Raw genomic sequence first — 13,967 nt, 5'->3', positions numbered from 1 at the left:
ATATATCAGGGAAAAATCAAAAGATAAAATGGTAGGGGAAACAGCCACAGAAAATAGTAACACAAAACAGATATACAAGGACTGTACAGGTGAAAAATACAGAATGCTTCAAACACTGAAGCAGATTCTGCCCTCAAATATGAAGATAATTCTGTAAAGATGACTTTTTCCCCCCAAATAAATGAAGAAACTCAACAGAATCCAAGAGAAAATTCCAGGGAGAATTTTTTTTTTTAATTTTCAGAAGTATTCTGAAATTGAAGTGGAAGACTAAATGGAGTGAGAACAGTTGAGAAATCTGAGAGAAAAGCGAAAAATGTTATATAAAATTGTATTATAAATCTCTGTGAGCAATCTTGGTACAAAAATATCAACAGATATAAAGTAGCCCAAAAGGAATCAAATAAATATTTGGTTGTTTATATAATATGCCTCATATGTTATACATAAAACAATAGATTATAAAGAATAGATATGCCTATTTGGCGTAGAAAACAAATCAATGGAGAAAGGATGGATTATGGGTTGTTCAAATATTATTTGTGAAAACTGGCTTTTCAAAGAATAAAGTCAAAGATTTACCTGACAACAAGCACTGAATAAAATTTTAGTTGAATTAAAATGTGGCAGTAAATTCACAGCATATTATTAAATGCAAAAAAAAAGATTACCAACTGTACGTACAGACTATTCCCATTTTGTCAACATACATGTAAATTCATAAGGAAATACATGCAGAGAAATATGTGTTATTCCTATTACAAATGCTAAGATATTCAGAGTGGTGTGCTTATTTGGTGGGATTAAGGGTGGTTTTATTACTTCACTTTTCTAAAATGTTATACATACACTGCTTTTAATTTTAAAAAGGTCAAATGGGAAAAGTGAAACCATAAAAAAAATGTTAAAGCAAGTGGTGTTAGCATTTACCTGCTATTTAGATAGTGAAGCACTTTCTAGCATACCAAGTTCAGATCTACTCAAGCATCAACTGATTATTTTGGCTTAAATTTTCTCCTAGTATGCATTACTGATATGCCCAAGAATTATCACATAGAAGTCAGGGGTAAACTTACATTTCAAATGGCCAGTTCTTCCTGTTCTCAACTTTAAGATGTTAGATTAAACACCAAAGGGCATTGCTTTATGTTTACAACGTAGCAATATTAGAGTACAGTGCTAAGGATGAAAGATTAAGAAAGAATGTGTCCTAAGATTAAACCACCAAGGAGAAAGATTTATCTTCTCACTTGTTACAGTAGCAATGCACACATATTCATTGAACTGCCCCTTAAATCTACCACAGACTGCAGCCATGATATTAAAAGACGCTTCCTCCTTGGAAGAAAAGGTATGACAAATCTAGACAGCATATTAAAAAGCAGCAACATTACTTTGCCAACAAACGTCCATTTGGTCAAAGCTATGGTTTTTCCAGCAGTCATGTATGGATGTCAGAGTTGGACTGTAAAGAAAGCTGAGCACCAAAGAATTGATACTTTTGAAATTTGGTGTTGGAGAAGACTCTTGAGAATCCCTTGGACTGCAAGGAGATCCAACCAGTCCATCCTAAAGGAAATCAGTCCTGAATATTCATTGGAAGGACTGATGCTGAAGCTAAAACTCTGATACTTTGACCACCTGATACAAGAACTGACTCATTTGAAAAGACTCTGATGCTGGGAAAGATTGAAGGCAGGAGGAGGAAGAGACAACAGAGGATGAGATGGTTGGATGGCATCACCGACTCAATGGACGAGTTTGAGCCAGCTCCAGGAGTTGGTGATGGACAGGGAGGCCTGGTGTGCTGCAGTCCATGGGATCGCAGAGTCGGACATGACTAAGTGACTGAACTGAACTGAACCTAAGTGTTAGTCACTCAGTCCTGTCCAACCTTTTGCTACACCATGGACTGTAGCCAACCAGGCTCTTCTGTCCATGGGATTTCCCAGGCAAGAACACTGGAATGGGTTGCCATTTCCTTCTCCAGGAGATCTTCCCAACCCAGGGATTGAACTCATGTCTCCTGCATTGCAGGAGGATTCTTAACCTCCTAAGCCACCAGTAAAGCCCACAGTAACATAGATGCAGTGCAGTAAACCAGAATTCATGGTTCCACACAGACGTGACCCAAGACAACAGTCTGTCCTAAAAGAAAAAAAAAAAAACTCTGCAACTTTCAGAGTTAAAAGTAGCAGCACATGGTTCTACAGATATCAAACATCTTCTTGGATGAATTAAATTGTGCATTCTTCTAGCAGCACTAAGCCTAATCTTGTCCTCTAAGTGAGCATTACACCAATACCTCGTATGCGTGGCTGCACTGACTGTTACTGAGGCTTACTACTATGGTCCCCTTAAGTCTTCTTCAGGCCTAAACAGCCGCAGCTCCTTTGACCCATCATCAAGTATTTGGAGACACTCTCCAAATAGTTCATCTTCCTAATTTACACCTTAAACTAACATCACCCTATTCCAATGTCCCTCTTCAAATATTGCATCTAAGTTGTATTGAAAGTGAAGTGAAAGTCGCTCAGTCGTGTCCAACTTTGCAATTCCATGGAATTCTCCAGGCCAGAATACTGGAGTGGGTAACCTTTCCCTTCTCCAAGGGATCTTCCCAACCCAGCGATCCAACCCAGGTCTCCCGCATTGCAAGCAGATTCTTTACCAACTGAGCTATCAGGGAAACCCTAAGTGAAAGTCATTCAGTGGTGTCCGACTCTTTGCAACTCCATGGACTATATAGTCCATGGAATTCTCCAGGCCAGTATTCTGGAGTGGGTAGCCTTTCCCTTCTCCAGGAGATCTTCTCAAACCAGGGATCGAACCCAGGCCTCCCACATTGCAGGTGCATTCTTTACCAGCTGAGCCATAAGGGAAGCCCAAGAACACTGGAGTGGGTAGCCTATCCCTTCTCCAGGGGATCTTCCCGACCCAAGAATTGAACCGAGGTCTCCTGCATTGCAGGCAGATTCTTTACCAACTGAGCTATCAGGGAAGCCACATAAGTTGTATTACTGACCTGTTAAATGCCCACTTTCTATGATCCAAGCACTCTGCCTATATTAGTAGAACCAAAGAATCCTTCCGCCTGCCCATCACTGCTTTTGGCAGCCGCATGACATTTGTGGCTTCAAAAGTACTTTTAAGCAAGAATCCCTCATCTTATATTTGAATATCTAAATTTCAGAACCAAAAAGGACAGTCCACATTTAAAACAATTATGCTTGCCCATTACTCTAGCCTTTTGCAATCATCTGAATCCCAATTCTGTTTTCCAACTCATTAAGTATCTTTCTCAGCTTTCTGACTTTACAAATTTTGGTTAAGCCTTCTCAAAACCAAACTATTGTTTCAACAGTCAAAGTAGAACAGTAACAGGACAGAGACTAGAGACTAAGACCAAAGGTTATTACATTGGAAACCTTCCTCCAGTTTATCATTAAATCCTTGAATTAATAACCTCAGGGTACATTTGTTCATGTATCCAAGACTCTTCCTAGATATACTATCATTCAGCATATACTTCTGCATTGGCTCAGACAGTAAAGCATCTGCCTGCAATGCAGGAGACCTGGGTTTGATTCCTGGGTCAGGAAGATCCCCTGGAGAAGGAAATGGCAATCCACTCCAGCACTCTTGCCTGGAAAATCCCATGGACGGAGGAGCCTGATAGGCTACAGTCCATGGGGCCGCAAAGAGTCGGACACGACTGAGCGACTTCACTTTCTTTTCTTTCTTTCTTTCTGCATCTTGTCCACAGGGATATGATATTTCAAACATCTAGCCAAACATCAAGAATCATGTGCCTGTATCATACTGCAGATCAACTGGTCACCTAACCCTTTGACCCTCAGTCAGCTTCTGTGCCTTTTCAGTCTCATTCTCAATCACTTCTTCCCCTGCTTGCCTCTAAATGCTGGTGTTTCCCTGAGCACCTCCCTCAACACACGGTGCTCACAGCCTAGGTGACCTCATCAACACCACTGGCTTCAATTACCTCTTACTAAGCGCCTCCTGGCTCCCAAGTCACCTCTTGGATGCACTCGCAAACATTCAGCTGTCTCTGGGAGAGCACTGCTTGGCTGTCCCTCGGGCACTTTAAACTGAGGATGCCAATAATGAACTCATCCTCTTTCTCCCAGCAGCCCTATTCATCTCTTACATTTTCAATCTCAATGAAAGGTAGAGTGTCTACCAAGTAGCCCAAGGCAAAACCCCTAGAAGTTGTGGTAGACTGAAATTGATCACTCAGCTGTTAAATCCATCTCCTAGCCTCCCCCTTTGACCACTTGCTTAGCTCTGACTTTTTTTTTCCTCCTCATGGGAGAGGTGAGAGCCTCCTAACTGAACTTCCTGCCTCCAATATTACCCCCTTTTATATTCCTCCACTCACAAACAAAATAATCTGTCTAATCTGATGTCAATGATTCCACAAAGTTTTTCTCACAAAAACCTCAGGCCCCATCTTCCTCATCATCTAGTTCCTTCTCGCCACTGTCACTCATACGCTTTTACTCCGGCCCATGAAGTGGTTGTGTGATTCAACTCCTCTGTGTGGTCACACAATCGGTTTACTTTGGCTAATAAGATAGGCTGGCCTCCGTGCATACTACACAATGACCTCCTCTTTGCTATAATAAGTTCAGCGGTCATTCCTCAGCTTTCCCTGCCTTATTATATCACTGGACCAAGCTGAGCGCTCCGTCACCACTGAAATGCCTACTTGGCTTCAGGCATCCCACGTTCCTGGTTTTTTCTTATTCCACTCCAACCCTTCTCAGTCTTTGCCAGTTCTTCCTCATGTCCCTGGTTTCTTTACGTTGGGACTTTCCTGCTTCAACCCTTAACCCCCTTATTTTTTCTGTCACCCTGCCTCCTCACACTCTTGGTGATGTCATACAGTTTTTTGGTTTTAAATGCCATATGCCAATGGACCTCTCTCAGTTCCCATCTCCTGCATGGCCATCTCGTGGCTTCATGACAAGCACAGCCTGGATGCCTCTGCTTGGGTAAGTGCCTCAAAGCTGACGTGTCTGAAACTGAGCCCCTGCTCTTGCCTGCTCCAGCTCCTGCGTGGGCTTCCCCAGTTTTTTGACTGGCAAGTCCTCCCTTTCAGTGACTCAGGCCTCGACATCTGGAGTCTCCCCTGACTTCTTGTCCTCCCATGTCTCACATCCAATCTGTTAGCAAACTCTCTGGTCTCTGCTTCTGAAGAGCCAGAGTCAGAGCTTCTCACCCCTTGCAAGTTTAAGTAGGGGACCAGGGAAGGCCTGACTAAGAAGATGACAACTGAGTAGAAACCTAAAGGACATGAGGGAGAAAGACAAGCAGATATCTGAGAAGAGAGCTGCAAACAAAGGAAGAACCAGGGCAGAAGCCCTGAGAAAAGTTTCCACTACATGTTCTGCAAAAGCAAAGATAACGGGGAGGCTGAAGTTGAATGAAGAATGGGGGGAATAGTAAGATGACATGAGAGGCTTAACGGAGGCCAGATCATGTTGGGCCCTGCAAGCCACCATCAAATCTTTGACTCTCAACGAAGCCTTAGAAGAGCTCTGGGCAAAAGATAACACATGTTTTAATGGGATCTCTTGACTGCTCTGCTAAGATCAAACTGGAGATCAAGATGGGAAACAACAGCCATCATCCAGGCGAGATCCTCTTGTGGTGTGGTCCAGCAGGCCAAGGGGCATTTTCAATAAAAGGCTGAAGTAAAAGGCTCATAAGTAGACAATGGCAGATACTCAAATGATGCTATATTTTGCAATATATCATATATTAAAATATTTTATAAATATTACAAAAAATACCTATAAAGAAACATTAATATCATTGGGAAATGCTTAAATAAGAGAGAAAAAGATACAATATCTACATAAACTATGCACTCACTTATAGCTAAAAAGGAAAAGAAAATATATAGGTAGGAAATGTGCTAAAACATTAATGCTAGATATCCCTAAGTGGGCCTCCCTGGTGACTCAGTGGTAAAGAATCTGCCTGCCAATGGAGGGGACACAAGTTTGATCCCTGATCAGGAAGATCCCCTGGAAAAGGAAATGGTTACCTACTCCAGTACTCTTGCCTGAAAAATCCCAAAGACTGAGGAGTCCGGCGTGCTACAGTCCATGGGGTTGCAGAGAGTAGGCACAATTTAGCAACTAAACAACAGTAATAAAGATGCCCTGCAGAAGCAGGAAGTTAGCAAGAGTTACAGTTGAAGAAATTCTAACAACAAAACAGGTCCCTGGGTTTCAGACAATTAAACTGTATCCCTCACTTTATACCTAGGGCAGTGGTCTCCACCTTTAGCCTGCCTCATAATCCTGTAGAGGGCTGGTTATGACAGATTGCTGGGCCTCAAACTCAGAGTTCCTGATTCAGGAGGGTGTGTACAGGATCCAATAACCTGTATTTCTAACAAGTGCCTGGGGAATATTGACAGTCCTAGTGTTAGGATCACATTTTGAGAGCCATGGACTAAGGGGAAAGAACCTAATAAAAGTGAAGTTTTAAATAGGTTAAATAACATCCTGAATTCCAGAGCTGTAAATTGACTTGAGAATAAACTTCAATATATTCTGATCCCTGGGCTTTTGTTTCAGAGTCTTAAATCTGGTACAATTAAGAGAAGGTGTCAATTAGGATTAAATGTGTTATAAAGATCAATTCCTTTTTATAGCTGAAAAGAGTGGAAGTCAGTCACTCTATAATATTTTCAAGGCAGTGATTAGTGCCCCCAGAGAAGAGGACCTGTACCTTACTCATTTCTAAAACCCCTAAAGTGCCTTAAACAAGAAGACAGTTAATCACCATTTGCTGAATAGGATGAAATGCCTGCCCTAATGAGTCTATCTCATGTTGGGTGGGTTGAAGGGGCAGGTGTTCAGAGCCTCTGGTAAGGCATTCCTGCACCTCTGAGTGACTCAGAAAATGGAACCGGCTCTGGGCATATGACGCAGACAAAGGCCCTCTTTCCTCTGGATGGATACAGACCTGCGTCAGGGCAGCTGGCTGGGCACCCTGATCACTGCATGGACTCCCACTCTTACATGGCCCCATGGCTGGGTACAACTCACCCAGCCTTGCAGGATAGGTCTGTGTGTGTGAAGATTTTGTGGAACAGGGTATGGATGCCCCAGAGCAAGCGACAGGCTGGAACAGCGAAAAGTCTGTCTGTTTAGTACTCTAGGAAGGGTTAGACATGGTGGTGGTTTAGTTGCGAAGTCAAGTCTGGCTCTTGCGATCCCATGAACTGCAGCCCACCAGACTTCTAAATCCCTGGGATTTCCCAGGCAAGACTACTGGAGTGGTTTGCCATTTCCTTCTCCAGGGGATCTTCCTGACCCAGGGATCCAACCTGCATCTCCTGCTTGGCAGGCGAATTCCTCACCACCTGGGCCACTGGGAAGCAGGTCATAGGAACTGACCCAGGAGTAAATGGTTTCCTCTGGATGAGATGCCCTATCATCACCACCCACAGCCTCGTACTCATGCTGGGGGTCTCAGCTTAAAAATCTCTTTTTTGGGGAATCCCTCCCACCCCAACCAGACTAAAAAGGCTATGTACACCCACTGCACACAGTTCCCATCACAACTTATGACAAATGTAATTACCTGATATACAGTGTTGCTTTGAGTCTGCCCACATGAGATTATAAAGCTCAATGTGGGGAAGACCACACATTTTATTCAACATTTTACTGCTAGTACCTGGTACATGAGTACATAATAAATGTGTTTAATGTTGAAATATTACATATAACTTCAATTAAGAAAGGCAAAAAGGGATAAGAATTATCCTTGGTTTCTTCAGCGGAGGGCTTCCCCAGTGGCTCAGATGATAAAGAATCTGCAATGCACGAGACCCAGGTTTGATCCCTAGGTTGAGAAGATCCCCTGGAGAAGGAAATGGCAACCCATTCCAGTATTCTTGTCTGAAGAATCCCATAGACAGAGGAGCCTGGTGGGCTACAGCTCATGGGGTCGCAAAGAGACAGACACAACTGAGCGACTAACACTTTCTTCAGGGAGAAGGAGACGACCACCAAAATTTAACTTTTTTTTGCGATAAGCAAGAATTATTCTAGGATCCAAGGCACTGCTGAAGAATACACTCTGATAGGAAAACGTGCCACCCTATACTATGCTCTGCTATTTCTATCCCTTGTGCTAAAATATGACACTTCACAGATCTGTCAACTCTTGGTTTTACATTGTAAATATTGATGGTGTGAATACTTGCTTGCATTTGCCTAAAACATGAGAAATGGTTCTGAGCATAAGAACTTGAAATGGAAAATTCACCTTCACAAGCATAACAGGCAAGATTAATTATGTTAACTGCTTGAAAACAGAAGCCAAGTCCTAACTTCTCCAGTGACAGTGTGGCTTTAGACTCCCTAAGCCCTTAACCCACAGCCCATGACCTTCAGAGACTTCCTACAGAAAGGTTAAAGGTTATTTCTCAACTACTCCCATCAAAGTCTCAAACAGAAAATAGGACCATTTACAAGTCTTCCAACTTCTGACATGGATGACCCAATTTCTTAGCAAATCTTAGAATACTATAATGATAAAACTCTACTCCATCGCTATTAGGCTTCCCAGGTGGTGCCAGTGGTAAAGAACCCCCCTGCCAATGAAAGTAATCATCAGAAATGCAGCTCTGATCCCTGGGTCAGGAAGATCCTCTGGAGTAGGGCACGGCAACCCACTCCAGTATTCTTGCCTAGAGAATCCCATGGACAGAGGAGCCTGGTGGGGTATAGTCCGTAGAGAGTCAGACACAACAGAAGCAACTTAGCATCCATACATGGCCATCACTACCACCTCACCTGCCAGTTGGTACCATCCCACCACTCCACAGGAACCACTATGGCAAGAGCGCGAGTGAGCTAACTGTCAAATTCAAACTTCTCTTTTCGGGTCACATCTTATTTGAATTTCTTTGGACCACTGACACTACAACCAACCCCCTCCTTCATCAAAGGCACTTCTCCTTTTCCCCCTAATTCCACACTATTGTGTTTCCCTGAAACCCGCTATTCCTTATCTGTTTCCTTTGGGTACTTCTCAGTTTCTGCCCCCTTTAACGTCAGTAAAACCCAAGTTTGATCTTTCACTTCTTGTGCTCACTCCTTGGATGATCTCATGCAACCCAGCAGTGTCAACCATGCCTTTCATTCAGGTGAGCTCCATGTCTCCACTCCAGCCTAGACCACGGCCTGAGCCAAAGGGCCTGCCACCTACCTGCCTAGTGAACCCTTGAAAGGTTGGCTCTCCAGAACCAAGCTCCTTATCTCCTCTTCCTCATACTCCTCCTCATGGAGGCTGGAGGCACCAGCCTCTAGACAAGGCAGAACCTTCCATTCCCTCACCCTCCACATCTACCCACAGGCAGTTCTACCTTCCCTCTTTCCATCTTCACAACTACTCCTCAACTGAGGTTCTGTCATCCTTTACCTGGACGCTTACAACTGCTCCTGGCAGGCCTCACCTCTTTCTATGTTCCACTCCTATGTGACCTCCATACTGTTGCCAAACTATATTTTGTTACCCGTGATTTTTAAATCCTTCTATGGCTTCCCATCACCTACCAAATGAAGAGCAGCTTCTTAGCAGGATGGAAGGTCCTCTATGATCAGCTTCTGCCTGCCTCTCAGGCTCATCTCTCATCAGGCTCCTCATAGCATGCAGCACTCCAGTTATATCCAATTAGAGAGGAACTGTTCTGAGCTGCTGCCATTTTCAATCTGCGCTCTACATCAAAAATGTCTTCGCCCAAACTAGCCCAACCTCATATCTGACCCTTGTTTGTTTGGCAAATTCCTACTCACCTCTCCAGACTCCTTCACCTCTTCTGCAGGGCCTTTTTTGATCCTTTCCACTAGATTTACGGCCCCTTTCTTCTTTCATGGCGACAAATCACTTCACCGCAATTGTTAGTTTCCATATCTGACTCATCCTTACCCAATTAAATTTTACTTTTTTAATTTGGAATTTCACATCAGCTGACATTTTTCCTGGCACAGTAACGGTTTAAACTCAGTAATGGTGGAATAAAAACCATTGGCCAAAAAGTCATGATTCAATCAAGATTCAGAGAAACCAGAAAAATTATATTATGTAGGAATGTAGAACAGTGAAGTAAGAATCAAGAGAGTTTGTGATTTAATTTTCCAAATTTAAATAATGCATACATAATTCAGTTAGTTCTGTTCTTTTTATGCACTTTTCTCTCATACAGTCTCTCTTCTAATACCTTACTCCAACTCTTGAATCATCTGTTGGCTTTTATCCTTTTGTTCCTCTGGCAGTCCCATTAATGAGTCAAAAATTCCATTGTATTCAATTCTTGGATAAGACTATTTTCTCTGAACCTCTAAAGTTTCTCTGTAGACCCTTCCTGAAACATCAGGATCAAAGTCTACTCAGCTAGCAATCATCAACTTTCATATATTTATAAAGTTTCCTTTAACTCATACTTTTAACTCATATTCATGCTCACAATTGAGACAGGCAGATCTCTTTTTATCACTATCATTTTACAAATGTAAAGCAGATACCCAGAAACCTAGAAGATATTTATCCTTTTAAGTTCCCCCATAAATAGTTTGAAGAAAATTAATTCTATACTTTGTGATGTTTAGTCCTCACTGTTTTTTATTGTTGTTAATTTAAACGCCATTTATCAAAGTCACATCCTACTGGTGTCCTTCAACTGCTGGTACACTGACTGTACTTTTATTCCTGTCTCCTCTGTCCGCGCTTGTGCGTCCACCCTACTGACTGATCCCCAGCTGAGCATTCCAAAGCAATCACTTTTCTCCCCTTCTCTGCTCCATAATCAATGACTTTGACAAAGGAAGCTGTATTATATGAGTTTCACCCAGAGTCCAGTCCTCTGCAAAGAATCTTAAGTGAAACTTTGCACATATCCCAGCCACTCTCTTGTGAACTCGGGGGATCATAAAAAGATTCTTCCCAGGCCAGCTTTCTCTGCTTCTCCTCTGCCAAAACTAGGCAAGGAAAATGAGAGTCTATGTGATTTAGTTAAATACGATGACTTTTTATAAAAATACTGATAAATGAGGATGAGGCTGCAAGTACTGGCGGCCATGAGGTTTAGAATTACCTGCAGATTTTCCCTTCGACATCCTCTCCTTGTCATTAAGAGCCGGCTTTAGTTTCCAGCCTCATGCCCCTCCCTCCCTTTCAGGGCTCTCACTTTCCTCCCCACCAGTGGTGCTATCCCTTATGCGGGGCATTCCTTTTCTGTTAATAAAGAGTGGAAAGGGATTAACAGGCAGGAGTGGACACAAAATAGTTACTTTTTAGTGTTACATCTTTATTTACAAGAGTTTGGCCCACATTCCATAGCTGTTATCTCACAGGAAGGCCCCTCCCCACACATAAGCACCAGCCAACTCTTACCCTCAAAGCCTGAAAAACTCCTCCATTCTCACATCCCTCTTAAAAACAAAGTTAGAGAGAAACAATAATCAATTCTATAAATTAGCTCAGTGGGTTAGACCAGAGGCCAAAGAGCAGATTCAGCCCCCTGGCCCGGCCAAAGGAACCCCTAACTCCCAGTTAAACATCTACTAACTGTTCGTCAGTCATCAGAACATAACTGGATCTGCGTGTCACCATTTCTAAAAACACAAGCCACAGGCATGTTCAGGAGCATCCTCCTATCATTTTATTTATTCCCATCAATTCGAACTTGAAACATCAAGGAACTGAGTCAAGTGAAATTTGTAAACTCACTATAATTAACTGAACACAGCCTTCTGGAACCTTCAGTCAACCCCCTGCCTCTGGTTTCACTATATCTGTCTCAGGGTGCAAACTCCATTCTGTCTGGGTCTGCATGGATAGAACATGTGCTTACCTAAAGGATCGGTCTAGCTCTAGTGGCCACCATCCCCTCACTAGCCCTCACTTGCACCTGTTTCAAGTAAAGCCTCCATCACTAAGAATTAATTTTACAAGAATCTGACTTTTCACTTAAGGAAAAAAAAATGTTTTGCATAATTGGGACTAGGGGCTGGAGGCAAGGTTTTCAGTTTGTCCTGTTACAACTACTCAATCTGAAGATGACCAAGAAGTGGGCTTTCTCTGGAAGCCTGGAAGAATGGACTATTCCCAGGTGACAGAACACAGATTAAACAACTAATTATCCTAATAAGCTCTGAAATTAAACACAGCTGTTCGCTGAGCTCTAGCCCTGATTTCCCCAATTATAACACTACTGTGTGCTGGTATACATGCCTTTGATCTGAATTTCTTTCATTTCAGTCTGTCCTAGGACTGAGACTGTGGGAGAGGAAGATGGATGAGGTCTAGAATGCAGATATTCTATAATTCAAGCCTGGGTAAAATTCAAAAGTGACACAAAGGAACAAGGTCTGGTCTTGCTTCCCAGAGGGGATATTAACTAACCCATTTTTGTTACATTAAAATAAAATGACCCATCACCCTGATTCCTAGCAATCTTCCTAAAACAGTATTCACTGCTCACATCCTCCTCAACATAATCACTCAAAGTAGGTCAGAAATGTTGCTTCCTTCCCCTCATTGATTTTCATTAAGAGGATGCACTTTCTGGAACACTAAAGGGGAAGATAAACACCCAGTACAGCTACCAATGACATCCCCTGTACATTTCTGGCATTATTAAGTAGAGTTCTCCCAAAAGCAGGGGAAAAAAAATCTCATCACTCCTATTTATCTTTCTTGGCTGTATATCAACGATAATCTCAAACTTCAAAATACACAGTAGTAGTGCTTCAGCCAGCTGATGAACATCTCCCAAAAGGAGAGACATTAACTCTGTCTTTTCTAATTTTCTAGATCACCAACCCACCTCTTCCCTAAGTACACATTCTTTTTCTTCCTAATTCACGTCCATGTTTTGCCAAAAGGATGCCAAGCGACACCACACACTGGCTTGGCAAGTCCCCGGGGCCTTGTCAGGACGCTGAGTGCAAAGGAAGGGGTTTGTACACACTGGGGAGTGGCGAAGGGGGAGCTGGAAGCCCTCGGCAGCACTGCCGGCTCTCCAAACCCCACTGGCAGGGCTTCCCCGGTCCCCTGCCCTTGGTGAAAACTCTCCTCGGCCCCAGGTCCTCAAGCCTGGCACTCCAGAAAAGCGCCGCCAAGTCCTTCAGAGCCCTCAAAACACAGGAGTGCAGAAAGCATCCCCTCAAAGCCAGCAAAGCCACACATCCTCTCTCGGCCAGCTTCTCGGGGCGGGCAACTTCATCCCTGGAAACAAACGAAAAGCCCGGTCCTCTCAGGAAGGAAAGAGGTGACAGCAGAGAGCAGTAAATGGGCACGACCCTCATCCCGCACCTCCCGTCCCCCACCCCCACCCCCACCCCCCGCAAACTCCAGGTTTCAGAGCAGGTGCGGCTCACCTCCAGGCAAGGAGGAAGCGGGCGGCCGGAGGTGGAGGGCAAGTCCCCAGCCCAGGCCGCCTGGCAGCCGGCGAGTGCCCAGCAGCAGATCCAGGCGGGGCTCCAGGGCGGCGAGAGTCCGCTGCGGGGAGCCCTGGCCTGCCGCCCCCGGCCCCTCCCCCGCGCCGGCCCCGGGCGGAGGAACAGCATCTCCTTCCCGCTGCGGTCGGCCCGCCGGCCGGCTGGAAAGCAACCTCCCGGGGTGGGGCGCGTTCTGCTCCCGGGCCGCTAGGGCTGCGCGCTCAGCTCACAGCTGACAGCTCCGCTGTGCTCGCGGCCCAGGCGGCCGGCGCCCGTGCTCCCGTCACGCCGGAGGGAGGGACCGCGGGGCGCGGGCGCGGCGCGGGGGCGGGACGCGGGGCGGGGACGCGGGAGCCCGAGAGCAGGTGCAGCAGGCGGGGTCTGCGGCCCAGCCCCTCCGGTCCTGGGGTGCCGCGTGGTCGCCGGGGGCTGGAGCTTCATTACACTGTAGAGGGGGAGAGAGGCCGGGGTGTCTCC

The 13,967-nt window shown here is 44.6% G+C and overlaps 1 protein-coding gene across 3 annotated transcripts in view; it reads right to left on the bottom strand.

Moving 5' to 3' along the window:
• The window catches only part of ELAPOR2 (endosome-lysosome associated apoptosis and autophagy regulator family member 2), a 218,347-nt gene extending 204,586 nt beyond the window's left edge, over window positions 1-13,761 (bottom strand). For 2 of the 3 annotated variants that reach the window (XM_025291010.3, XM_025291011.3), the window contains exon 1: window positions 13,431-13,761. In XM_025291010.3, the coding sequence (XP_025146795.2) occupies window positions 13,431-13,619 (189 nt within the window). In that variant the 5' untranslated portion in view covers window positions 13,620-13,761. The remainder of the gene's footprint in view (window positions 1-13,430) is intronic. The other variant, XM_025291015.3, reaches the window with a different exon arrangement.
• Window positions 13,762-13,967: the final 206 nt, after the last annotated feature.

This window comes from Bubalus bubalis, chromosome 8, assembly GCF_019923935.1.
Source record: "Bubalus bubalis isolate 160015118507 breed Murrah chromosome 8, NDDB_SH_1, whole genome shotgun sequence".
In the NCBI taxonomy this organism is placed as follows: domain Eukaryota; kingdom Metazoa; phylum Chordata; class Mammalia; order Artiodactyla; family Bovidae; genus Bubalus; species Bubalus bubalis.
This window is presented reverse-complemented; position numbering and strand designations above follow the sequence as displayed.